The sequence below is a fragment of the Podarcis melisellensis genome, assembly GCF_964234715.1.
Source record: "Podarcis melisellensis genome assembly, chromosome: 4".
NCBI lineage: Eukaryota > Metazoa > Chordata > Lepidosauria > Squamata > Lacertidae > Podarcis > Podarcis melisellensis.
Genome location: NC_138531.1, coordinates 76,825,698 through 76,852,854, shown reverse-complemented (window position 1 = coordinate 76,852,854; position 27,157 = coordinate 76,825,698). Strand labels below are relative to the sequence as shown.

Below are 27,157 nucleotides of genomic sequence, written 5' to 3'. Positions count from 1 at the left end.
ATGAGCTAGAATAATACCCTGTTCCCAGCTTACCAGAGGTGGTTTTTGCAGCATGACATGGCTGACAGGGCAGAAGTAGTTGGGTTCAAGATCCTTTGGTATATAGCTTGGAGCATTTTGTGTGACAACGACAGAGACTGCCTGGGGAGCTGGGAGCCACTCAGTTTCATCGTGGGGCTCCCAGACATCGTGGGGCTCTGGAGGTGGACTGGAGTGAAGACTCCTGACGTCTGGTCCACCCTGGAGCATAAAAGGCAGGCTCATCCAGCCTCCCTATGTCAGTCTAGTTCTTATTCAATATTGTTGTGTTTTCATACTATTTGAATGCCTAAATCGAGTGCATAGCTATTGACAACAGCCAGTCACTAGAATTAGGGCTGGGGATGAATTTCATCCATAAGAGGATGATTGTGGGGTTTTGCCTACCTCATAGCAAGTGTCACAATTTTTCTATGACATCTAAGATATTGGGATTAATCTTTAGTATAGAGGAACAGGGTAAGGGTACGCTGCTTTATTCAAGCAGGGATACCCATAAGGGATCTTGGAGAGCAGTGCTTTCTCCCCAGAAGCCCAGTTGGGGGCTGATGGGCCCATGATGCCCTCTACCAGTGACTGGATGAGGTCTCCTGGAAGCAGTTGGTGCCATGGGGGACTTCAACAGTGGTCACCCCCAACTGTTGAATGACAGCTCATCTACCATCAGGTGGTTTGGTTTGATCGTGTGGATACATACCAAATTCCTATGCTAAACCTGTTGCCTTGTAATCAGTAAAGTTGTGTGACCTAATTTAATCCAACACCAGTTTGTGTTAGTCCTTATTTACTGCCTGCTTCCCTACTCCACTGGCACTTGGAATTGTTGTCGTTTAGTCGTGTCCAACTCTTCGTGACCCCATGGACCAGAGCACGCCAGCCACTCCTGTCTTCCACTGCCTCCTGCAGTTTGGTCAGACTCATGTTAGTAGCTTCAAGAGGCACTTGGATACACAAGTCCTATTTGTTCCACATGCTTTCTTCCTCCGCTGCTACTCCCACATAGCTAGAAGAAAGATGTCTGTGACATTTAGTGCCACTTTCAGAGAATCCTAGCTTGCTCTGCACAAACCAGAGGTGGTTTACAACAAACTTTGGTTAGATAAATTAGTCAGCTTCATAACTTGTGGTTTGAGGTGGACTGGTTTTGAAACAGGCCAGAGATTGTTTTAAACTACATTCACTGTTTCTTAAAGGTAAAGGTAAAGGTACCCCTGCCCATACGGGCCAGTCTTGCCAGACTCTAGGGTTGTGCGCTCATCTCACTCTATAGGTCGGGAGCCAGCGCTGTTTGCAGACACTTCCGGGTCACGTGGCCAGCGTGACAAGCTGCATCTGGCGAGCCAGCGCAGTACACGGAACGCCGTTTACCTTCCCGCTGGTAAGCAGTCCCTATTTATCTACTTGCACCCGGGGGTGCTTTCAAACTGCTAGGTTGGGAGGCACTGGGACCGAACAACGGGAGCGCACCCCGCCGCGGGGATTCGAACCGCCGACCATGCGATCGGCAAGTCCTAGGCGCTGAGGTTTTACCCACAGCGCCACCCGTGTCCCTCACTGTTTCTTACTTATTTATAAATCAGGATTCTGTGAAAGCAAAACAAAAGCTGTGAAAGTCCCTATTATTGACTGCATGGGGCAGGGGTCTTTACTTTGGCTTCTTCCTGCTTGTGTCTGCACTAAGAGGCTGTAATTTAGTCAGTGATACATGAGAGGCATGCCAGTGTATTCCTTTACTGAGGTGACTGATAAGTTAGTACATTTATACTAAAAGTTAAAAATATAAATATTTGAACTATATTAGTTTTGTGGTGCTATTTTCAAATCTGCATATTAGAAAATTCCCCAAACTGTTTTAAACTATAAATATGCAAAACTAATGAGTACCATGATGTAGTTTTAATTTTTTTTTTTTACTTTGTTGAGAGACCTTATTTACATATTACATGCAACTTGGTGAAAAGAGAGCAAAAACAAAATGGCAGAATATTGAAAAAAATTACCTCTAGTTTATATTAAATGAAGAATAATTCAAATCTCTAGTTTGCCAAATTTTGGTGGTAATTTATGTCTTATATTACATATGTGTAATATGTATTGTCTTTTACTTTTTTAAAGCGATTGTGCTAATTAAACCTCAGGGTATTTTGAGCATCATTAATGGTTGCATGGGTGTCCTTGATAAATTCCCATTTGGATAATTATATTGTCTACATAAACTCCTCCTCTAGTTTTTAGCTGATGTAGGAATCTTCCTTTATTCTCTTTAATGAAGTGTGGACTGCATATTGTTTAAAGTAGTTGTTGAATTCCTGTTGCAATTGTGGAGTGTATTTAGTCAGTCTAGATTAGATTTGGGCTATCAACTTTGTCAGTCCACAGTGAACAAAAACTTAAGCAACACAAGGTATTATTGTTAACCTTTGCATTCTGAGCTTGATCATGTGATTTAAGCACATAAGTAGGATCAGAGATAGTCTAGCCACATAAAATCCTGATTGTGATGTTTAAAAACTTGAAGTATTTTGTTAATATTATATATTATATTAGTATTTTCATTTTATTTTTGAGGTCTGGAAACATGCACTTGGTCTTTAATATGGTTAGTGTATTTTTGAAGCATTTAGGATTCATAATACAGTGAACTGACAAAACAGCTTCTGTTCATGAGCTTCAGTTTGTTACATATGAAAGTTTTTGAGACCACATTCCTAAGCATGCATTAACTTAATGTTAAAACAGAAGAAATCCATGTGATAATGTCATGTTAATACTATTTAGTAAGGACTACATCTGATTAGCAGCCTCTGGTGCTTTTCAGACTCTCTTGTAAACCATAGCTAAAGTTACCTGAGCAGCAGAAGTTGATGAGCATTTGTATCAAGATTTCCTGATTTAATCAGAAATAAGAGTAGTATTAAGCAGTAAATCACTGTTAGATTTCTATTATATTTCTTCAGTTTGACCTGAGTTCCAAGGAAGGTATTGATATAAAATTGATACAGTAAAAAAATTAAACAGATTTTTATCGTTTAAAAAAAAATTGTGTGTTTCCTTTGAAAAATCTGATTTAAAATAAAACATGAATTGAATGTAAACATGTAACTGTCTATATGTGGTTATATGATGAGTGTAGATTTCTTTAAAGGACTTATAACAGTTTCAGTGACAGTCATGCAGGCCAGTGCAGGGTGGGGGCAGCTAGGTGCACTTGCCCCAGGCCTCAGAGGGCTAAGCTGGCTGGGGGGCCCTGCCAGGGACCAGCTGGTTTGAGTTTATGACAGTTATAAACTGTTTGAGTTCATAACTTTATTCTAACAAGACTCCTGCACCGAGCCTTAGACATGCTCTGCACATGCCTGCAGTGATGTATGCATTATTGTGGGTGTCCATATACATATAATATGTCTCACTTTGTTCAAGAGGACTTTTCCAAATAAGTGCGCAGAGGATTCTGCAGCCTTAGTTTTTAAGTAAGTGATCTTGGAAATGTACAGACAAAGGATTTTACTATTGCAGAATATAGGCAGTATGCTTCCAGCATTTCCCCTGTGCCCCTAAATCTGCTTTAGAGGGTCCTCCAACCCTCTAGTGCAGAAGTTCTCAACCTGTGGGTCCCCAGATGTTGGACTACAACTCCCATCATCCCTGAGCTCTGGCCTTGCTCACTTGGGGTGATGGGAGTTGTAGTTCAACAAGATCTGGGGACCCACAGGTTGAGAAAGGCTGCCCTAGTGGGTGGATGCAGAGTGGGTAAGAATCATGGAAATGGTTTCTCTTCTTTTGCTGTCAGAAGCCTTGCCATCTGCTGAGCAACACCATTGGATATAACTCAAACAGAAAGGTAATCTTTCAATAAAACTAAATAAATTAAAATAATAAATTATTAAAAATCATTATGTTTATGTCTTCTCCCGTCTTCCAAAAACCTTGGGGTGGCATTACATAGTTTTCTTGTCACCCACTGTGTTCTCACAGTGGTTTAGGAATGTGAACTTGGGTCTCCCCAGTAGGGCATTTTGGTCACTGCAGCACACCAGCTCTAGTTAAACTCTTCTTTTTTTCTAATTAAATTCTTTAGAGTTGTTTAAAATAATAATCTCAGTTAGTCAGGTGTTCTTCCTATATATTGTAACATACCGTTTAACATTGTAGCACTGTTGATAGCCTGGTTCTGAGGGTTTGATTCTAAAAGTAAGACCAAACATAAATACCTCATCCCAGTCAGCCAGTTCTGAAGGAGATGTGGAGAAGTAACCCTACTTTCTTTCACGCTCACCACCACCACCACCATCAAGGCTTTAGGACTGCTGGTTTGATGGAAATGTACACTCCTAGTGCATGATTTCTAGTAACCTTATGCTTTTCTTCTATGGTAATTTGCCTTGTCACTTGATTATCCACAGCTCTTATACTGCAAACATTTCTAGCTGCACTTTGCAGACCAAATTATTTCCAGTATTCAGACCCCTGGAACATTAGTGCCTTTATGGCTAAGGTTACAGTAAAGAGCAGCCAAAGAAACCACAGGGTGACTGATCATTTTAAACTGAACCACTTATGGTGAGTTAGTTAATCTGGAGACTATGGTAGTTGGGGAAACCACTGTTTTAATGAACAGCAGGGTTAAAAACTTGAATCTCAACTCTTCATAATTCAACTTTCTAAACTAACTTTTGTTAATCTGTTATTCATGAACCCAATGTAAGAAATACTACTTTCAGCCATTTATCTGAATTCAACAGAGGGAAGAGGATAATAAAATATGATGGGTTGTATGAAATTCATTTATTTATTTGTAATCCCCTTAATATCCCACCCTTCTCAAAGGAGCCCAGGATGACAAACACAACATAAAGATTGCACCCCCCTCAAAACAATATCATTATCTCAGACAATGATTTTGCAGTTTGCAGGAACATTATCTTTCAGACAGTAAATGCTGGAGTAAACAGGAATGTTTTTAATTCTTGATGAAAGTCAATAATGATGATTTGAGGGTGATTTGTTATTCTTCTTCCACCCTTCCACCCCCGCATCTTATCCAAAGCATTGGCAAACACTTTAGAACAGCATGAAGGTCTGTAGGAAAAAGAGGAATTTGTTCATTGATGGAAGGCTCCATTGGATCAAAGAGTGTTCCATCAGTTGAGGGGCAGTAATTGAATACACCGCTATATTTTTATAAAAGAAGGTGTAAATAGATATTGACAATGGATGTTTGTCCTTAGCTGGAATGTTTATCATAGATCTTCTCTGTCATTCCCCACAACTGAAAATTGGGCAGCTGAACATTACACAGGGTACAGAGATAGCCATGGAGATGATCCAAAAAGTGGAAGGCCCATAGCAGCACAAAATGAAGAAATGGTGGCTAATGTGGAGTTCATTGTCATGAAAGATTGCTGAGTTTCTGTTTGAAAATTTGTCATGGATTGGTGGTTTCATTAAAACTTGATCAGCTGCACACAGAGATAGAGAGATCATATATCTGTCCCAAGCAGGTTTTGTTTCATCAAACAAATTGGTTTGGGACAGAAAACTACTTTGAGCTTCTTCTACCATCAAGTGGTATAGAAATTTTATGAAATAAATTATGAAATAAAAATAATTCAAAATCTGCCTTAAAAACAAAGTACTTATGAGGGTAGTTCCTTCCTTCCACTTTTAAAATGGTGTAAGCTGCTTAGAGTGGTTACCTCACCTGCCATGAGGAAAAAAGACATTTTACCTTTTAAAATGCTTCCAGGAATTGAATGCATATCATAACATTCAGTCCCTTTCTTGAGAATTATACGGAAAAAAAGATGGCTACCCATCTTATATTTTCTTTTCCGTATCATGTCCTTGTACAGTGCAGCCACATGGTCACTTCAGTCCATTGATTATGCTTAAACTGCAAATCAGTCTGCTATGTATGGTTCTAGAGGAGCAAAATGAGAAGATTTGCTCCAAAATGTAGAGCAAGCAAGAATCCTTCCCAACTCTAGCTGCGTATTGGGCCCTCCATTCTCTTATAATAGATATTGCATCGTAATGAAAGAATTACTGTTTGGAATTTTTCTATTCCATTTTTCTTTTTATTTCAGAAACATGCCACATGTTTGAAATTCTAAATGTATGAACTTTACACTTTTACTCCAGTGCAGTAAGGATTGCCTTTAGACTAGAAAGCTAATATAAATGGATTTGTGTAAATGTATAATTATTGGTTTATTGATAACTGGATTTGCCTTACATATAATACGCAATCCTAAAATCCTCCTATTACTTGTAGTAATAGTTCCTGTTAGTTCCTTAATATCATCTGATCTCAGACATCTCAGGAGAGTTGCATCAGCATGCCGAGGGATTTCAAACATTATTTGTTTAAACAAAAGAGTAAACCCAGACAGGTTTTCATGTTTCCATATTTCTATTTATATAGTTGAATATCATTTACACTGAACTTTTGCTTGCCTTATTCTGCAAGGGACTACAGAGGAAAAAAGTCTTAAGCTTTGTCTGTTCAACCGTGCTGCTACAAAAATAGGCTTGATGTGCACCGGGTAATGTTTATCCACTATTCTGTGGTAATTTTGATAATTGATATCAACATTACAAAAGCAGAAATTCCCCTGTGTAGGTACTGCCTGCAATACCATAAGTAAGACTTCCATATTCGTAGTGATTTGTATTCTTGAGTTCTGACTTAAATCTGCTTGGTGTTTATAGGTCAAATAATATACACTGAACTTTAAAAATTAAATTATCCATCTTACGTCTGTTTTAAGAGTTTATTTTTTAAAATGCATTTTCTGTTCTTCTATAGACAGTTGAAATATTAATAGCCAGGAATTTAGTAGTGTTCATAAGTAACATTTACTTAGACTGTACAGACTCCAAAGTTAATTCTTTATCTGTCCAGAAGGCAACTATACTAAAGAAATTGTGTAATAGGTTCTTTTTAAAACCCAAATTCTACTTTATTTAAAAAGATTTATATTCTCTGACATCTAGGTTAGTGAGCAATTGATCAATATCAAGAGTTTAAACAATGTATCAAACACCAGCAACATAGTTAAAACAGCAGAAGACTGAAACCAAACAGATTTTATAAAGGTCCAGAAAATTAAGTAGTGATTGTCTGAGACTGTGGTGGCATAAGAAGAGGCTCCAAGTGAGGTTTCTGAGGTAGAGCATTCTGATGGTGTGCCACAACTCCGAAGGCCCTTTCACCTGTGACCAGGTAGTAGGTATCTAACATTGGAGTGCAGCAGCACTAGGGTCTCTGATGAAGACCTTGATGCATAGGATTTTGAATCGTTTTTAATAGTAAGCACTTAAGTTATGTTTCAAGCAGCAGCTGGTGACGGTGCTTCAGAGATAGCATTCTACAGGGTTGGCTCCTGTTTGCCACATAGCTTCTGTGTTCTGATCTAGCGTACATTTTTGAGAGGCAGACCTGTATATAACACACACGTGACTTTATATGGGATTGTGCTGTTGCCTTTTCTTCATTCAACCTTTCCTTGGTTAAAATTGTGCAAAGTCTTCCCTTTGTGTTAGGCCCTTTTCACATGTTTTATGCCCCTATGCTGTCACATATGCTCTTGTATTCTTGAAGTTCAAAAAGTGAGTCGCCTGAGACGTGGCAGATCTGTTCCCTGCTATATAAATGATGTTATGTGACCCTTGTGCAGCTAACAACCCATTAAACAATTAAAACACAGTTGAACAAAAACAACACAATACAGTATAGCTCAGCAAACACTTCTCAGGAACTGCAAAGATAACTAACTACATAATCACATTCAAAACTGACCTTCCCTTTGATAAGAGTCATATCTTTGCTGCCTGGTAGATTAAACTGGATTCAGTTTGTTCACTCCCATCTAGTCCATCACGGCCTACAAATACTGCTTCTGAGCATTTGTAGTCTCCCTAGGAGCAAATAAAAACGAGAAAGTGGGATGCAGCACAGACTGTCTTTAGCATTCATGTGACTATTCAGCCCAAATCACCTCCAATGGCTTTATGTAGATGTTGATGGCATTCAAAACAGGAAGGAAAATAGTGGAATTTCATAGGCTAAATGTGGTGGAGTAGGATAGCTGTCTCCCAGCAGGACCTTCTGGGCCTTACTTTCCAAGAATGACCAGAGCCTTCAAAGCTTGGCATTTTCCAGTCCTGTTCCAGCAAAGTATCCCAAGAGACAAAGCTGATACGTTTCTGGCTAGAAGGGAGAAGTTTACTAACTAAGTTCTAAGTTCATTAAGAGTTATGCATTTTGTAGAAAGTCCATGACTGGTAAAAAGAGAAGTATTTTCCAAATTATGCAGAGGTCCAATTAGCCTGACTGCTCTATTTATTTCCACACCTGCCCCTTCTCCATTCAGTACTTACCTTTATCAATCATCCCCTTTCTCCAGTTAAGCTCAGGATGCAGATATGAAACCCATAAATATTATGTGTTCTGAGTACTCCACTCTGGCAGGTAGAGAGATTACCTGTTTTGAATGGGTTGATCTTCTCTAGAAGGAACAGTTTCATAGTTGGCCGTGCTCATAGATCCAGGATTATCACTGGAAGCTTAGGCAGCCATGGTGGTCAGGAGTGCTGCATTCTCTATATTAGACTGTTGAAACCTGCTCCAAATGGATGTGCCCTGAAAGCCTCATCTGGTCCAAAATGCAGTGGTCAGGTTACTGGTTCAGATTCAGTTTAGAACTCATATTACCCATGGTTTAAAACAGTTGCAGTAGTACCCTCACAACACCCCTATGAGGTAAAGTCAGACTGAGATAATGGCTAAGTCAAATATGTTAAAGGCACGCAGCTAATTAAGTAAAGATCTTGTTAGTACTAATTATTACTCTTGTAAGTTTTGGCATTTAACATGAATGGTCTTGCTAAATTATGAAGGTCTGTCAAATTTCCATGTGCAGTGGTTTCAGTATATTAAATATGTGGTGCATACAGTCAAAAATAAATTGTCTGGGTAATATGAAAAATACATTTTGTTCCTCTATAGTTTAAGAAAGAGAAGGCTATTAGGAACTGTTGTTGAATATTGAAACATGACTGCTTATGAGGGTGCTAGAGATCCTTTAGTTTGGGCTTCATATGTGTAATATTAAAGCTTCTGTTGACAATCCTAGTTACAGGTAGTGAACAAATTTGAGAGCTTTTATATACTAACACAAACCATGTCACCATATTTTAGTAAATATTTGGCATCCATCTGTCTTGAGAGTGAAGTGTGCCCACAGGGGTGAAGTCAGACCACAACATTTGCAGCACTTAAGTGACCTACCTGGAGGGCAAGCCTGGGCAGTGTATGGAGGTTCTGGACTGCCCCTATGACATGACCCCCCTCTTGGCCTTACCGATGTGGTCCAAAAAAAGAAAAAGAAAAGCAATACGTTTGGCAGCAGCTTGGCTGCAGGAGTTTTCAGAAGGAGGCATACAAGGTGTCATAGAACCGTCTTAGCAATTCCACTCTAGATTTGTGTAGGGCAGGCATGGCCAAACTTGGCCCTCCAGCTGTTTTGGGACTACAATTCTCATCATGCCTGACCACTGGTCCTGTTAGCTAGGGATGGTGGCAGTTGTAGTCCCAAAACAACTGGAGGGCCAAGCTTGGCCATGCCTGGTGTAGGGTATACTCATTAGCCTTTTCTTCTCCCAAAGCTATCCCACAAGGCAGCAGAGGTTTAGGACCAGAGTTTTCCTTTCCTAGATGGGCTCCTTTCCCAGGTTGACAAGCCCCATCTACCCCTCACTTCCCTATACAGCAGGTGGAGAAACCGCCTTCTTGACTGTTGGACCCACTACTCATCTCATCCCCTAAATCTGCTGGAGTCTGTCAGAGAGTTGAATGCAGGGTGGGGTACCAAAGGTGTACAAACTACCCCAGGATGACGTTCCTCCACCAGTGGTATTACCACTCCCCCCAGCACCCTGTACACCCCAGATGTTTGAATAGTCCTGTAAATAATAAAATAAGATGGAGTTAATTCTGCTTAAGAGCAGAGCATACATGCAATGAGAAGTCAAAACAAGATTAGCAAGTGATGCCTTTCACTTAAAGTTTTGATTCTTTTAAAGGTCAGTAACATGGTGTGATGCCTTTATTTTGGAGCAGGAAGCTTTCTCCAAGAATCAACCACTTACTGAGATTGTGCCATGAATTACCTCAGACGTAAATTTCTCAACTCAGAATCCACAATTCATTTATCCCAGAGCAGTTTTGAAGGACACCTCTAAAGGAGTTTAATGCCTGCTGAGAAATAAACAATTTGTAAATTGATTATGCTTTCTGACATTGTTCTGTCTGTTAGAGGTAGAATGCTGGGTTTGATGGATTACCAATCTAAAGCAGTAAAAAAAAATATTTTTAAATTTGTGTTATACAGTTGAAAATAGCCTTTAATGAACTAAAATGGGCTACTTCTACATTATATGTACACATGGGTTTGTTTTTATGTTAGCAATGTGTCGGCCAGAGATTTACCTTATCAAAATATGTTGTATACATTATTAGACATACTTTTAAAATTTATTTCATACAGCCATTGGGTATGTTAATGAAAACTATATTTTGCATATTTATTTTTCCATGAGAATGCAGTTTCAATGAACCCTTGTTCTTTTGAACACACACTTTTGCTTATTGGTTTCTTGCCTGGAATCTCTACATCAGAGCTTTCCAAATTGGTGACACACTTTTTAGACATGCATCATTTCGCAATACAGTAATTCAGTTTTACTGGGAAACTGAAGGTTAAACTAACCCCTTTCCAGCCCCGGGAGGAGTGCGGGGAGCGTTCATAAGACACACCTACATACTTCAGCTGACACATTAATGTGTCATGACACGCAGTTTGGAAAACTCTTCTCTACGTGTTTGTGTTATTGTGTGTTTTCCCATGAATTTTGAACCCTAAAGCTGTTGGCTTGGGAACCTCTACCTCTACAGGTTGACTCAAACATTACTACAGGCTTTACATAAATTTAGTATTTAGCATTTCATGGAGGTTGGGGTATATGTTCACTTGCAAGATTCGGGTCTCTGGGTTGTATCCAATGCTAGTCCTACTCAGAGTAGAATCATAGATGTTAACGAACATGACTAACTTAGGTCCATGAATTTCAATGGGTTTACCCTTTCAACTATAGCCATGTATACCTACCTAAGAGATTGTCAGTGTTTGTATTTATGAATACATATGTGTGAGCCATCCTGAAGAATTAGCAAGTTGCAGAATAATTAATTGTACTTAGTAATTATTTTTTACTTATGATGTAAAGCAAGTTGGAGTTTCCATAGATCAAGTTGGGTCTGATTTCAAACTAGAAATTGTTTGATCATTATATTCTCTAATTAAAGAACTGTTGAACAAAATTATATGACTTTATAAGGTTACTGATTCAGAAGACTTAATAGTTACCAGAAATGTTTATAAATCAGACACTTCATGTTTCATCAACAATAAAAATAAAATAGTAAGATTTAAAGCAGAAGATGAATTTATTACACTAGATAGAGAAGAACAATTTTTTTATTGTGTTTGAGCTGTTATAGAAACTGCTAATGCTTATAATTTACTGTCTGCTAATAGATATTTGAATTACTACAGTTATCTAAGCTCAATGTTTACAGATAATTTTGTTGTCTTCCCTCCCTCACTGTTTATAATAGCTCTATTAGAGTGACATATATAAGGAAACAATTCCTTTTTTCTGATATGACAGATTTAATGCTTAGTAAAACTGAATTATTTTGTTTGGTGTGGTAGATTTTATGAGTGTCTTGGACTATTTTTTCTATAATTCTGGAAAATCTATGTGTGGCATTAATTTTTTTAACACCAATATAATGTTTTGCTAGATGGTGCCTGATATGCCACTTATTTCCTTAAGTTTGGTTTTCATATTTCTGGATTAATAACTGTGTAAAATTGTATGTTTGTTGACTTCCATTGACCAAAACTCTTTACTGTTATTCACACTGTATTTTAGAATGCTTCTTTGAATGTTTCCAATTACTGTGAGGGGCTTGTCCAAGGATGATCCAAGTGATGCATTAAACAATACTGTCGGATGCAATAATTCTCTTCCTTCAGGAGAAGGAGTCTTCCTCCATTGAATGAACCTTTCCTGTGATGGCGGAAACTCCTTCCGTAAAAGAAATGGAAATACTGGATATGAATGACAGTTTTTTGCCATTTAATAGCATAAAAAATTCTGCCATCTGACAGAGCTGCCACAGCTCAGTTTCCTGATAGGGATGGCCCTAAGTATGTCTGATTCTCATCAGAATACTAAATGTTTATGGAAGACAATCTTACTTGGCTACGAGTGATCGCCAAAGAAGAAGACTAACACAACAAAGTGAAAACTGTCATCATGTTCTGGCTGCTTCTCCGCTTGCCTTTTCAGAATGCCAGCAGAAAAAGGAAACACGATAGCCCTAGCAAAGTAGACCAATTTGTATAGGTCACAAAGTGTTTAGTAAGCATTAAGAGTGATTTTGGTAGTGTGCCTGAATCTTCTTGAAAACTGCTTAGTAAGTAAATAAACATTTTCTCTTTTTCTGTGTGTTTGTTTTCAGCTGGTTGGTGGAGAATTCGATCTAGAGATGAACTTTATAATCCAAGATGCAGAAAGTATAACATGCATGTCAGAACTTTTAGAACACTGTGATGTAACATGTCAAGCAGAAATTTGGAGTATGTTCACCGCCATCCTCCGTAAAAGTGTCCGCAATTTACAGACCAGCACAGAAGTTGGTTTAATTGAGCAAGTGCTACTGAAGATGAGTACTGTGGATGACATGATCGCAGGTATAAACCACCAAATTGATGAGTAGAATTGAAATATTTCTGAACACTGTGGATGTAGTGCTGAATCTCAGATATCATCTGAATTCGTGGGGGGGGGGGGAGTATAGTAATTTTGTAACAAAGGCACATATTACCCTAGTTAGTCAGTGAGCAAACTACCATGAAAGTGGGACCCTACTCAACTCAATTGCAGCTTTTTGTACCTTTTACCAGGAAATTAGTGAAGAATTCATATTTCTTAATTGAAGTAATGCAGATTTGACCGGGGCTGGGATATTGAATTGGGACTTGTGTCTGTCACTAATGAATATAACAAAATCCTAATAAACCATTTTATTTCTCTATCTGCACTTCCTCTGGTTAATGGAGGCAATAAAAAAGTGACCTGGTTTACAAATCACATTAAACCACAGTTTAAAACACACTGCAATGCTGGAGTACACTGCTCTAAAGTTCCTGTACCTATTTCCCCTCCCTCACCTGTGCTGGTACCACACTCGGAACACAATAAGATGAAGTCTGACTTGTCATGTCATTTGAACCTGGGATAGTTCTTTGTGTCTGCAAACAAACCATGAGCAGTAACCAAGGTTTGTTCCTGCAGTGTGCAGTTGAATGGCCAGCACGGTGGTACCTTGGTTTAAGAACAGCCCTGTTTATGAACTAACTATATGAACTCTGCAAAACTGGAAGTAGTGTTCCCATTAGCAAACTTTACCTCCGTCTACAATTGGAAGCCGAACGGTAACAGGGCACTGGCGGCGGGAGGCCTGATTAGGGAAAGCGCGCCTTGGTTTAAGCACAGCTTTGGCTTAAGAACAGGCTTCTGGAACGGATTAAGTTCGTAAACTGAGGTACCACTGTAGTATCTTTTGTGGCTAATAAAAAATAGCAACTACATGTTGAATTTTCCCTTTCCCACACAATTATGTGAAGTAGACTAAATTGTGGTATGATGGTTCATGTTCCCTACAAACCCTGGGTCATGTGGCCAGCATGACTAAACCGCTTCTGGCGCAATGGAACACCCTGAAGGAAACCAGAGTGCACGGAAACGCCATTTGCTTTCCCGCAGCAGCGGTACCTATTTATGTACTTGCACTGGCATGCTTTTGAACTGCTAGGTTGGCAGGAGCTGGGACAGAGCAATGGGAGCTCACCCTGTTGCGGGGATCCAAACAGCTGACCTTCTGATTGGCAAGCCCAAAAGGCTCAGTGGTTTAGACCACAGTGCAACCCACATCTCTTGAAATATAGACTTGGAGGATCTGTATTGGAGGGTCTATATTAGTAGTCACAGGAAAGGAAGGATAAATAATCTTCCAGCTTGATATACAGTGGAAACTCGGGTTACAGACGTTTCAGGTTATGCGTTTTCAGGCTGTGCACTGCGCTGAACCAGGAAGTACTGGAGCGGGTTACTTCCAGGTTTCACTTCTCGCGCATGCACAAAAGCACTGAATCGTGACCCGCGTGTGCGCAGACGTGGGCTGCATGTTGCGAACACTGCAGGTTGTGAACGTGCCTCCTGCACGGATCACATTCGCAACCCGAGGTTCCACTGTATCTTCTGTTTCTTAGGGGGCAATAGGAATAAAGTTTTATAAACAAATAGCTTTTTGACCTGAGATGCCCCCAAATAGTGAACAACATATTGAAATAGAAACCAGATAAGAGAACATTCTAACAAATGTGTTGGTTTGTTACTTTTAGTCATTTAAAAGCAGGATCATTTTATTAATAGCATGTAATGGTAGTAGGAGTTTTATAGCTGGAGGCAGTATTAAGGGTTGGGGAAGCTAGCATTCAGAAAGTTTAATTTTAAAATCCAGCTTGAACAACATTTGAACAAATTCTAGTGTACTTTTATTTTTCTTTGAAGATCTTCTCGTAGACATGTTGGGGGTACTTGCCAGCTACAGCATCACTGTCAAGGAGTTGAAACTTTTGTTCAGCATGCTTCGTGGTGAAAATGGAATATGGGTAAGCTGTATCTGGTGCAATGATGTTTATGATTTATTTTATTTGTCCATAGATTTGTGTGAAATTAAAAGTTTGTCTCTGTTTTAAATATTGTTTTTGCTAACTGCTTGCAGAATTATTTTCTAGTCTTGTTAGGAAACTTGCAAATAGCGAATGCATTGCAAAGATAATTGTTATCAGGTGGTTGTATTTTACAGTTCCACAATTGTGTTTTTTTGACAGCCTAGACATGCAGTCAAGCTCTTGTCAGTCCTTAATCAGATGCCACAAAGACATGGTCCTGACACTTTTTTCAACTTCCCAGGCTGCAGTGCTGCAGTAAGTTTTAAACAATATCTATCTTTCCTAAATGAAAATTAAAAGTTTAAAATTCATAAGAAATAAGAAATGAAATCCTTATCTATTGGGTGAATGTATTTTGCAGTCTTTGAGGAAATATAGTTGGTAAATATTCTACATATAATAGTGCTATTTTTCTGTACTATAACACTTGGAATAAAGATTCCTTTTAATATACTTTACCCAGTAAAATAGTTTGCATTAGGAACTACTGTGGGCTCCACTCCTCTATTACGCCATGCCATTGTTTGGTATGTTCTTAGTATATTTTTTTTTAAAAAGAGGTGAAGAAGAGTAAACCCTGACTACAATTGTTGACCAATTGGTTTTTAAGTCCTGTTGTCGCCTCTAACTCATTATTCTAGTATTAAGGTATGTGATGGTGTGATATGCAGATTTGCTCGTAGTGAGATTAGAAATAGTTTTATTGCCTAAAAATGTAATTTAGCATTCTGGCACAATACATGTTATTGTTTTACTTTTTTTATAGGCAATTGCATTGCCTCCTATTGCCAAGTGGCCTTATCAAAATGGGTTTACGCTTAACACTTGGTTTCGCATGGATCCATTGAACAATATTAATGTAGATAAGGATAAACCGTATCTCTATTGGTAAGTAAAATCTATGTATTCTGATCCTATTTTTGAAATGAAAAAATTATTGAGTTCATTTTTAATATTTATTGAAGTGATTTGTTACTTAGATCAGCAATAGCCAATAGGCAGAATGGAGGCTGGACCTTGGTTGCACATAATTTTATATGATTTTTATTGAATTTGCAGCATTTTCATTAAGCTAATATAAATTGTTGTCCCGTGCTGCATTCATAATGAAAATAAACATGTTATCAAAAGTTGAGAGATGTAGATATTTTGATACTTCATTCCTGTTCCAGGCCTGTGATACCCTTCATACTTTTCACCTCTGCAGGAATCAAATTCTGTATCAAAATACATTTATGGCTTCTAGATTTCTGTCTTGAATTAGCATTCAGTACATTAGCATCTATTTGTATGGTGAAGTATAGGTTTTAAGAGTGTCATGTACTTGAAAGAAAAACCTGAATGATTAATGAGACTAAAATTTTGTCCATCTGAATTTCTACCTGAACTTTTTAAAGGCCCATTTTGCAAGATTTTATAAAATAACAATCTTAGATTACAAAAAAGTAAATGTGTTGTTGAAAAACACTTTATTGAATATGTGTATATGCTGCATAGATTTGCATGCCAGGAATTGGATCTTAGAAGTAGCCTCTGGCTCCCTGAGAAATGTGCATGCAACTCATAGTTTTTACAGTTTAATATGTGAAGTAGCCTTGGCAAAGAGCAATTTGGTGCCAGTTATTTTAAGGATCAGAAGTCTTCTTTTTCTAAAAAAATATATGTGGCTGTTGTCACCTATAGGATTTCCAAACTGTGATTCAGTCAAGTGCCTTGCAAGACTCTGAGGACAAAGTTGTTGGACTTCATAGTGTCTTATATACAGTACCACTATCACAGCAAATCTAGTAGAGGTGTCCATTGCTGCATTTGGTCCAATGTTATGAGATAATTTCATTTAAACTATCCTGTCTGATCATGTGGATAGGATACTAGGATACTTGATCCAACCACATGCCCTCTGGGCTACTTCCCTTCCTGACTGATGTAAGCTAGCTGGAGTGGTGTGGTTGAGTAGGTCCAGGGTGTTGTGAATACATTATTCTGTGATGTGGGGGTAGCAGCCACCCTTAAAGAGGCAGTGGTGTGGCTGCTACTTAAAAAGCCCACATTGGACCCATTGGTATGAAATAACTACCAAGCATTTTCCAATATTGTGTTTGCGGGAGGAGGTTGTAGAAAGAGTGGTAGCAGAAAAAACTGCAGGTGTTCCTGATAGATAATGATTAGCTGGATCCCCTTCAGTCTAGGTTTAGGCCTAGTTTTAAGATTGGCATTGGTTGCCCTGATGGATGACTTGTATCAGGAGATAGACAGGGGGAATTGCTACAGTGACCTTGCTACTCTTACCATTGACCACAGTATTCTTCATAATTGACTGAGCGTGATGATCATTGTACTATAGTGCTTCCTTTCCTATCTGCATACTCAAGTCCACACAGTAACATTGGAGGAGCATTCTTTGAGCTCCTGGCGCTTATTCTGTGGGGTTGCTCAGGGCACCTTTATGTCCCAAGAGTTATTTAACATCTATATGAAGCCATTTGGAGTGATCATTAGGAGTTTTGCAGCATGGTGCCATAGGTATACTGATGAAACACAGTTCTGTTTCTCCATAACATTTGAATCAGGTGTGGCTGTGAAATTCCTGGACTGGTGCCTTAATGCAGTGGTGGACCGGATGAAGCCCAATATACTGAGTTTGAACTTTTGGAGGATGGTGGCTCTGTTACAGTGTATGTGTCTGAACCCACTCGTGTGTCCAGCACTTATGTGAATTCATACACATACTACCAAGAAGTTTTTGATGTTTTGCTAGAGTTACGAAGTGCCTGTGTTATGAATATGTGTTTACCTGATGCCCACAATAAGTTTTCACACAAAAGCAATTTTAAAAATTGGTTTATTACATGAAATGTGAGTGATAGAATATATAAATGCTGCTTCAGATAGCAAAATTATTATTTAAGCAGGCAGCAAATCCTACAGTACTTACACACCTTGATCTAAAGAGTGACAGCATCCCTAACCATTCTCAAAATCTGTGTCCTGAAGTGGAGCATAGTGTCAGGCTGGTCCTCGGGAGCACTATTGATGCTGAGGGGATTTACCAATTTTAAGGCAAGACAGTTCAATCCAGAAATCTGGGTTAGTTAGTACATGGCATTTTTCCTACATGGGTGTAATGGGGGGGGCATAAACCCGTGCACACATTTTCAAAAATTACTCTAGCTTTCCAGTATAAAATACACATAATTTTCATGTGGCTTTATACATGGAAAATGTTGTATATGAAGAAATCCTTGGGATAAGCTTGGTGCATTTTGCTTCATTTTTGGTGCTGCTTATTTTGACATGTAGGAATTCTTCACAAGTTGACAATTGATTTAATTAGAGATTTTGCTGCATATCCTGGAGTGAGATTGTTCAAATCTCTGGAAATAAATCAAAGCAGAATGTCAAGTTTTCTGCAGCATATTTCGAGGTGAACGGAGGACATGTTTCTGCTCCCATTCAAATGAGCAAAATCTAACATGAAGGAATATTCCTCCAAACCTCAATTTGTATGTGATCAGAGGTGGCAGAACTTGATATTTAAATGGTTAGTTGGAGCTGCAACTGATATAAACTTAGTGATTTTTTAAAATGTTACATTCTTTTATCATTAATTACTTAATGTGATGACTATGACCCAGCCAACTTTAGTTCCTGGCCACCTGGAGAAGGAGACCTGGCCACAACAGTTTACCCCTCTCTTGTATTTTCCCATTCCCTCATTGAAGTACTTGCTACTACCAGATTATTTACAGGTAGTCCCTTATCGAAAAGCCTCCAAGGGGTCTCTGAAGGCTCCTTAGGTAGGAAATTAAAGCTCCAAATGCTAGAAGGTTTAGAACCTGAGACTATAGGAACATAAGATTTGCCCTGCAGAATCAGGCCAGTGACCCAGTTAGTACAGCATCCTATTCTCACACTGGCCAACCAGATGCCTCTGGGAATCTGTCAAGCAGGATCTAAGCACATGAGCATTCCCATAAGCAAATGGTGTTTGGAAGCATTGCTGTCTCCAGCTGTGGAGGTTTAAACAATGAGTTTACTAAGATGAAGAAATACAGAGTTTTAAAAGAGAGGAATCAGTTATAGAAAACTGGTATTTTGGGGTTTGGAGAAAAATTGTCAAAACAAGGTAGATTAAAACACATTCACTTTCCTTGGATTAAATCTCATATAGGTATATAAATTCAATAAACAACAACAACAACAGTCCCTAAAAACAACCCTTCTTTCTCATCATGCTGACTCCTGCATTTATCTACTTGCCTTCTGTCTGTTTGTCTTTTTTAGACCTCCCTTTTCAGTCACATGCTTCTCCCTGCAAGCAAGTTTAGAGCTTTTAAGTTTCCTGACCCCAGAGAGAGATGCTTTATGAGCATTAGGGAATACACTGGAACTCCAAGTTAACTCTATACACCCTAAATAAGCACGAAGAAATATGGATTCCCAATTTATACAGGTGTCCCACCACATATGTGGGGTTGTGTTCTGGGATTGAAAACACATAAATTGGGGAGCATGCCACTTTAATAGTGAGGGCGCGCAGGGAGGAGAAGGGGGAGAGAGACGTCCATCACCAGGATTGTTGCCCCTCCACTTGGGGCTGCTGCCTCTAGCATTCCCTTCAGTCACTTCTAGGTAGTGGCCCTGAGTAACTTCTGAGTAGCAGTAGTTCACTTTCTTTCTTTCCTTCTCCCCTTCCCATTTTGACCCAGCTGCTCCTGTTGCCCTCGGCCTCCCCTATCGGCTCAGCTACTCACACTTTCCCACCACCCCCTTTCTCCTCCATCCTCTGGCCCTGCCTGGTTTGGAGACGGATTTGTTCCTCTCCCACTGGCTTGGGCTGACATGGCTAGTTGGGTAGTCAGTCACTCATTCACTCATTCTCTAGGGTGCCCCTGAGGGGTGCTTCGGGGCACAGTGGGCAGGTGCTGATCCCATGTGCTCTGGTCTCCTCCCCCTGCCTGCATATCTCTTTTGCCTGAGGTTGAGTGGCCTGGCAGTGGTGGTGGTGGCTCAGGACTTGCACAGTGCATGGGCGATCGCACATGGGTGGTGGCGGCTCTGACTGCTTTCACCTATTGTTTGGTGCCACAGCTGGGTGTGCACCGACACGTGCCCCAAAGTGCCCCAATGAGTGGGGATCTGAGCCACAGGTAGGAGTGGCCAATCTATTTCCCAGCGCTGCACATATACGTGGTTGCATATGGGTCAAACACAAGTAAGTGAGGGGATGCCTGTATACAAGCGGTAAAGTGCAACTCTTTCGCAATTTGCTACAAATTAACAGTTTAAGCTTATGAAGACCGTGAAGTTTTGAAGATGTTTGGAAATCGTCAGAGGATCTGTCAGTTCCCCTGAACAGATTTTGGTGGTGCATAGGATGCTGCTGGTGGGAAGTAAGAGCCATTCCGTCACGGCAGACCCTGTGGTCATAGAGTCATAGAATTCTAGAACTGGAAGGCACCCCAAAGCTCATCCAGTTTAACCTCATGTAATCCAGGAATCTCAATTAAAGCACCCGTGGTAACTGTTTAGTAAAGCTCTCTTGTATATATTTCTTTATTATACTGCGCTAAATGTTTAATGTAAATGACAAGAGCAACAAAAAGCACCACATAGAAACAAGAGGATTATCTTTTAGTGATTATAAACAAGAAAAGTAGGCAGATGAGCTCTTGCTTTTCTACTTCTGGTGCCTTTGATTATGGAAAGGTAGAAATAATAGCCAATGTTAAATTTGATAATCTGAATTAACACCATTCAATAGAACAGCTGTTTAGAATTTTAACTGAATGGTAATGGTAACAGACACAACAAAGTAAGGTTGAAAAGGCTTTAAACAAATTTGTCCACACAGACTTGAAAAAAAATATTTGTAACAAAGCAAATATTATGGATTCAGAACACACAGAGTAACAAATCTACCCTCTTTTGTGAAGGACCTGACTACTTCTTGTTTTGCCAAATTATCAAATTGTTGGAACAAGGTCATGCACGTTCAAATCCCTCCTCTGCCATGAACTGATGAGATAGTAGCAAAAAAGTCCTTAAAACTTAGCTTCGCTTCCTGATCTGTAAAAGGGGATGTCAGTGATGTATGTCAGAGCTGGTGCAAAGACAAGCATAGCAAAGTGTTTAAAATGTTTATTAAGTTAGAAGATGCCCGAAGCATTTGAAAAGATGTCATACCGCATTGTGCAGATAGTGGCAGAAGGCCAGTCAACTATTTTCCATTATTCTAGATTCCAGGATTTGATCATTGTAAATAACTAAAGCAACAATCAACCATTTGAAAGACTTTTCTGTGTTTCTGTGGAGTGGAGTGCGTGCTTATTATAATGCATGAATGGTCAGTTATAACTCTTAACCTTTTATCTAAATTAAGCATGTTGTGGTTTTGCTAGATCAAGGTAATTTTCTCATATTTTCTTTAAAAAACATGCTCTTATTTCAGTTTTCGCACTAGCAAAGGCGTTGGGTATTCTGCTCATTTTGTTGGCAACTGCTTAATAGTCACATCATTGAAGTCAAAAGGCAAAGGTTTTCAACACTGTGTGAAGTATGATTTTCAGCCACGAAAGGTAAGCACAAAATGCTTATATAATGAATGGCAAGGAATAGTCAGATACCCCTGCAATCAGTTTAATTTCATATAATTGTGGTTAAACTCATAAAAGTAACCTCAAGAACAGCTAATTTGTTCTAATTATTAATTTTATTTTGAACTAATCTGGAAATGAAGCACTTCAGCAAATCAGTTGCACAATGTATGTAACAGGTTGTCAAAACAGACATTCCACATAATAAAATTTCTATGCATTTGTTTTGGTCCTTTTTATAAGAGTTTCCTCTGCTTTCAATGTAAAAAGAAAATGGATTGGAGCAGACTATTTTCAATAAAATAAAAAGCAAAGTCTGTAAATCCTATCTCATTCGGTTTAAGAAAGCTTGCTACAATCACAAATGTAGTGTGAATTGATAGTCAGGTTACCTGGTTACCATTGTTTGCAAGCATAAGGACTTGCCATAACATCCTTCAACAAATGCTGCTGCTGCTTTAATTTCTGGAAGGCCTTCATTTCAAGGTGTTTTTCACCTTGACCTTCAGCACAGCTGGGAAGACATTTAACCTTAATTCTAGCTGTTCTACAAGTAGGGAACTATAGATACTAGTATTCCTTCCTTCCAACTTGAATGCATAATAGTGGTCTGGGTGTCTGTTGTATGCCTATATTTGCTGTTCAGTGACATTTCCAGTCTTCAAAAGAATGCAGGTAAAAAGTATTTAAAGGTGACATGTAACAGGATTACCGGCGTTCCATTGCTATTAGGATTATATTCTAATCTACTTGAAAATGCCAAAAATAAATAGAATATAAAGCATATCATGAGGTTTAAATGAAATGCAGTATTTATTTTTCCCCAATAAAAAGATCTAAATTCCAAACAAATTAGCTTCCCTTTATAAACCCAGTAATTCAGCCACCATTCAGTGTACCTCTTATAGAACTGCCTCTTATGGAAGAAAACAGTATGGCAATGCTTAACTTAAAATAGCAACTTATTGATTACAAAACATGTTCTTAAATAAACTAAGAGCTAAAGAGTTTTTGTGAACATGGAATGTGCATTGCCAGGCCCCACAATATTTGACTGACCTTTATTATGGGTTGTTGGGGTCCAGCCCCTTTTCTTACTGTTTTGACTTAAAATAAATAAGATCTGCATGCAAAGTAAATGCTTATAAGGCTCCAAGCACAACCAGTATTTTTACATATATTGTTATGAGTCCTACTGATTTAAGTAGATTGGGGATGCCTTACTCCCAAGTATTGGGAAATTGGAAAAGAAAATCACCAGTGGTTAGGAGCATATATAAAGCTTATAATGCAAAAATACATACACATGAGGAAAGTTTTTCATATATGAGGCCAATTGTTACAGTAGCTAGGGTTCAAGTTTCTCTTTAAACAGACCAATTTAGGTGATTTAGTAGTAGTAGTCATAAATTAGCAGTCAGGTAGTTCATATAAAAAACAATTTTTGGAACTGCTGAACTGTTTGCCTTTTCTCATGGGGAACCTCTAACTAAACGTGTAGTCTAGAACCTGAAGTCTGTGAATTCTCAGTTTAGATTGTGTTTGTAGGTCGTTTGTGTTTATATATTTATTAATTTTTAATTTCTATGATAACTATAACTATAGCTAAAGATTTCAGTGTAACTGGAAACTTGTTTATTACAGGACAATTGCAGTTCTCTTGTTTTTTTTAAAGAAAGCACTAATCTAATGTATTAGAATTAAAAGTGTGATATTTAAAAAATTGCAAGATTGTTGATTCATGTTAATGGTGTGTTTTCCATTTCTTTCTAGTGGTACATGATTAGCATTGTACACATCTACAATCGCTGGAGAAACAGTGAAATTCGCTGTTATGTTAATGGTCAGCTTGTATCCTATGGTGACATGGCTTGGCATGTGAACACAAATGATGTATGTTTCTTCCCTTTATACTATACCTGAATATATGCACAATACAATTCATAAATATATTTCTTTCCAGAAACTGCTATGAGAGGAATAAGAGACAATGATTATTCCTCAGTCCAGGGTTCTCTCATTCTTCAAACAACTTACTTCAATTGAGTAAAGCCTTTTGGAGGCTCAGATTTCAATAGAATAGCAACACTGGAGAGAGGAAATTAAATGCTTTGTCTGGCACCATTTTTGCAGCCTAATTGCTATTTGCCACCCTTGTGTAAATGTACAAGGATCTGCATCTTTTTTCAACAGTGCAAAGGAAAATATTTGATTGTTCCCTTGGTGGAAAATGTCGCAGGGACAGAAGGATTAAATACCCTTTCCTCACAATTATGGGTAGGGGCTGCAGCTGCTGCTGCTGCTGCTGCTGCTGAGATTTAGATGCCCCTCTGTAGAAGTGAAAGACCTGTTAGAATAGACTGCTATCACAGGCTGATGGATCCAATTGGTTTGCAGATAACTCTGGAGACTTTTCCAGCTAGCAAGTCTGGATACTTTGTCAAAACCCTAATCAATCTGTGAAACATGAAAATGACTTGGGAAGTTGGCACAGATGCCCTCTGAACACCTTCTCCGACTGTGCCTTGCCCAAGCCTTAATGTGGCCATACACCGGAGATGCAATGAAACAAGTTGGAAGATAGCTGAAATGCAAATGGAGGAAGACGCCAGACACATACAGTCGAACACAAGTGTGTGTGCACATTGCTAAACTTACTTCGTGGCAGTGAAGAACAGTTACTCTCTGCCACCATTGGAACCTTAGTGTCTTGTCCAGCAAAGCTTATGAGTCCTTTTATTTTCTTGTCCTAAGAAGGTGGCGAAACCCTCACTACCCTACTGTAATTTATTTGCAAGACATTTTGAGGACAATCCTGCTTATTATCCACAGGATCTTAGACTCTGCTATTGTAACAGGTGATGCTGGTTTTCAGAGCACTGTCAGGTCAGGTGTTAATGGACAAGTTCCAGTTGATAAAACTAGAGGACATGGACAAGGTGCTTGAATGGGTGTTGGTGAACACTTGCATTATTGACCTTTGCCGCTCATGGCTGATAATGTCTAGCTGGGACAGGACTGTTGGCTGAGCCCTGAAGGTAATTAATACTTTTCTGAGAGAGGTGCAGTGGTCCTAGACTGTCTGAAAAGTATCAGTGAGGCCACTCCTTAAGAAACTCTTCTTGAACTCAGAATACTTGAATGAACAGCTATTGGCTGGTTGAAATTGCCCCTTCCTTTGCAAAGTACTTGAATGGGTGGGCAATGACCAACTCCAGGCACTCTGGAATAAGACTAATTGTCTAGATCCATTTCAGTGAGGGGTCACACCCAGTATTGACACGTGATACCACTTTGGTTTCCATGTATGATGACTGATGTCTGGAGAGGCATAGTGGGATTGTGTTGTTCTTGATCTCTTGGTAGCTTTTTATACCACTGAACATGATATTCTAAGCAGAGGATTCAAATTGGATGCACTGTTTGCAGTGCTTTTGCTCCACTTGGATGGCCATCTCCATAAAGTGATGCTTGGGAAATGAAGTTTTGCCCCACAGAGCCTCTAATGTGGGGCTCTTTGTTCTTATCCCCCATGCTCATGGAAATGCTGAGTGAGGTTATCTGGAGTCTGGGATATGTTATCAATATGCAGTGAGGATTGATTCATTGTTTGTTGAAAAAATAATACAATGCATATATGTGGGGGAACGAAAAGCTTTTACATGGCTGATTCTTAAAACATTGTATCATTTTGGCTTTGCCTGTCTTAAACTGCATTTTATTGTTCATTTTTCTAAATATTTACATTTTTAATACAGAGCTATGATAAATGTTTTCTGGGATCATCTGAAACTGCTGATGCAAATAGAGTGTTTTGTGGTCAACTTGGAGCAGTCTATGTATTCACCGAAGCTCTCAACCCAGCACAGATATTTGCAATACATCAGTTAGGACCAGGATATAAGGTAGTAGTTGTCATAATTTCAATTTAGAAAACAACTGCTAAAGTAAATGTACAATGCAATTGTATAGCTGCCTTAATGTTGTTTGAAATCCTTTTAATTCTCTTAAATTATAACTATGGCTTTATGTAAATGTTTGTGTGTGTGTGTGCACATTGATATCCAATCAATGCACCAAGCTAAATCAAATAGATATAAAGCAGAGCAGCAGAATAATGATAAAAAATATTGGGAGGTTAAGTGAAATTATATATACATCTGTATTGGTTTATTATGGTTCTAATCCTGCGTCTCCATTTGCCTGCTCAGGGTGGGTAAAAAAAATCATGAATGAACAAAACAATTATAAGCACATCAATACCCACAAACACAAGAATCAGCAAATGGACATTAGCACAAATAATGTAGTAATTGGCTATTCTGAAATGGGTAAGATTACTAATGGCTTTAGGTAACATTGTATCAGGCTTTTAATGTATCTTGAATACTTTTGCCAAATGTTTTGTCTTTGGCTGTCAAATGATTGCAAAAAATAATAACTGCAGCGTGTGATACTAACAAAGTTGGTAGTTGACTGCAGGAGAGAAATATTTTGTATATTGCACTGTCAAGTGACCAGAAAATGAAGTTCTGAATCAGCATACGTCTTACTGTAATAACTTTTGATCTTCAAAGTCTCGAATCCCTTGAATAGTTCAACTTGTTTTACACACTCAGATGAGCTTTGGATTTGTTCTTTTCTAGCAATCCTCCTTGCTTCCTGGCAAACTGTTTTGGAACCTGAAAGGGGTTTCAAAAATAGTTTGTCAAATGGCATGGAGTGTTAGCTATTCAAAGATTAAAAAGTAATAAATCACACTGGGCACCTGCAAGGCATTGGTCAGCTTAAAATAATCTCTAGATCCCAGCCAAATACATATATATTTAAAGTATAGCGCCTCCAGCTCTTTCAGAACTTTGCACAGTTTTTAGCAAATAGAGCTTGCTGTGTGTTCCATTTTGCTTAAATAGAAAATAAATGTATCAATCAAAAGATACTGGCAGAATCTTCAATTTAGGATGGTATTAAATTCCCCAAGTATAAAAAAAACAAGTTCATGTATTTTAATTTAACTTTCTAATACTTTATGTGCATGGTTGTTGTTTTTCTTTTAAGTGTGTGCTATATTTCTTGGGCTAAGCAATCCAGTTATGCTATGGAGGCGTGTGAAATATACAATTGACATCATAGCCTAAAGACGAGGGGTGGGAAACCCGAGTCCTCCGAAAGTTGTTGGCCCCCAGTTCCTATCAACCCCAGCCAGCATGGCTAATGGTGAGGTTTTATGGAAGTTGTACTCCAGCAACTTCTGTGGGCCACAGTTCCCTATCCCTGATTATACACATTCAGTCCAGAAGTAGAGAAGGAAATTCCAGGGAACCTCTGCATACATGTTCCTTGGAGTATTATGCATCTGCAAATTTTATTACAGTACTTGTGCAATTCTTCTAAATTAGAATGGGTTTAATAACAATTACATTTAAAACAACAACAATGAGTAAACTGCAAAGTTAAATCGTGCATTTAAATGGGTTCTTTCAGTACTGTGGTTAAATATTGTTTAAGGAGGAAACAAGTTCAGGAAGCAATTAATTCAGTGGCTGGTGATGTGATTCTGAGAGCCAGAAGCTGTTTGGCTTTCCTTTTTTTAAATAAAACAACAAGTAAGATATTAACAAAAATTAAAGGCAAAATTCTGAAATCAGCTGC

The 27,157-nt window shown here is 38.7% G+C and overlaps 1 protein-coding gene across 2 annotated transcripts in view; it reads left to right on the top strand.

The window, feature by feature from the left end:
* The window catches only part of NBEA (neurobeachin), a 341,694-nt gene that overhangs the window by 14,371 nt on the left and 300,166 nt on the right, over nucleotides 1-27,157 (top strand). For both annotated transcript variants that reach the window (XM_081909292.1, XM_081909293.1), the window contains exons 2-8: nucleotides 12,632-12,863; nucleotides 14,746-14,846; nucleotides 15,069-15,164; nucleotides 15,676-15,797; nucleotides 21,361-21,487; nucleotides 23,279-23,398; nucleotides 25,264-25,410. In XM_081909292.1, the coding sequence (XP_081765418.1) occupies nucleotides 12,632-12,863; nucleotides 14,746-14,846; nucleotides 15,069-15,164; nucleotides 15,676-15,797; nucleotides 21,361-21,487; nucleotides 23,279-23,398; nucleotides 25,264-25,410 (945 nt within the window). The remainder of the gene's footprint in view (nucleotides 1-12,631; nucleotides 12,864-14,745; nucleotides 14,847-15,068; nucleotides 15,165-15,675; nucleotides 15,798-21,360; nucleotides 21,488-23,278; nucleotides 23,399-25,263; nucleotides 25,411-27,157) is intronic.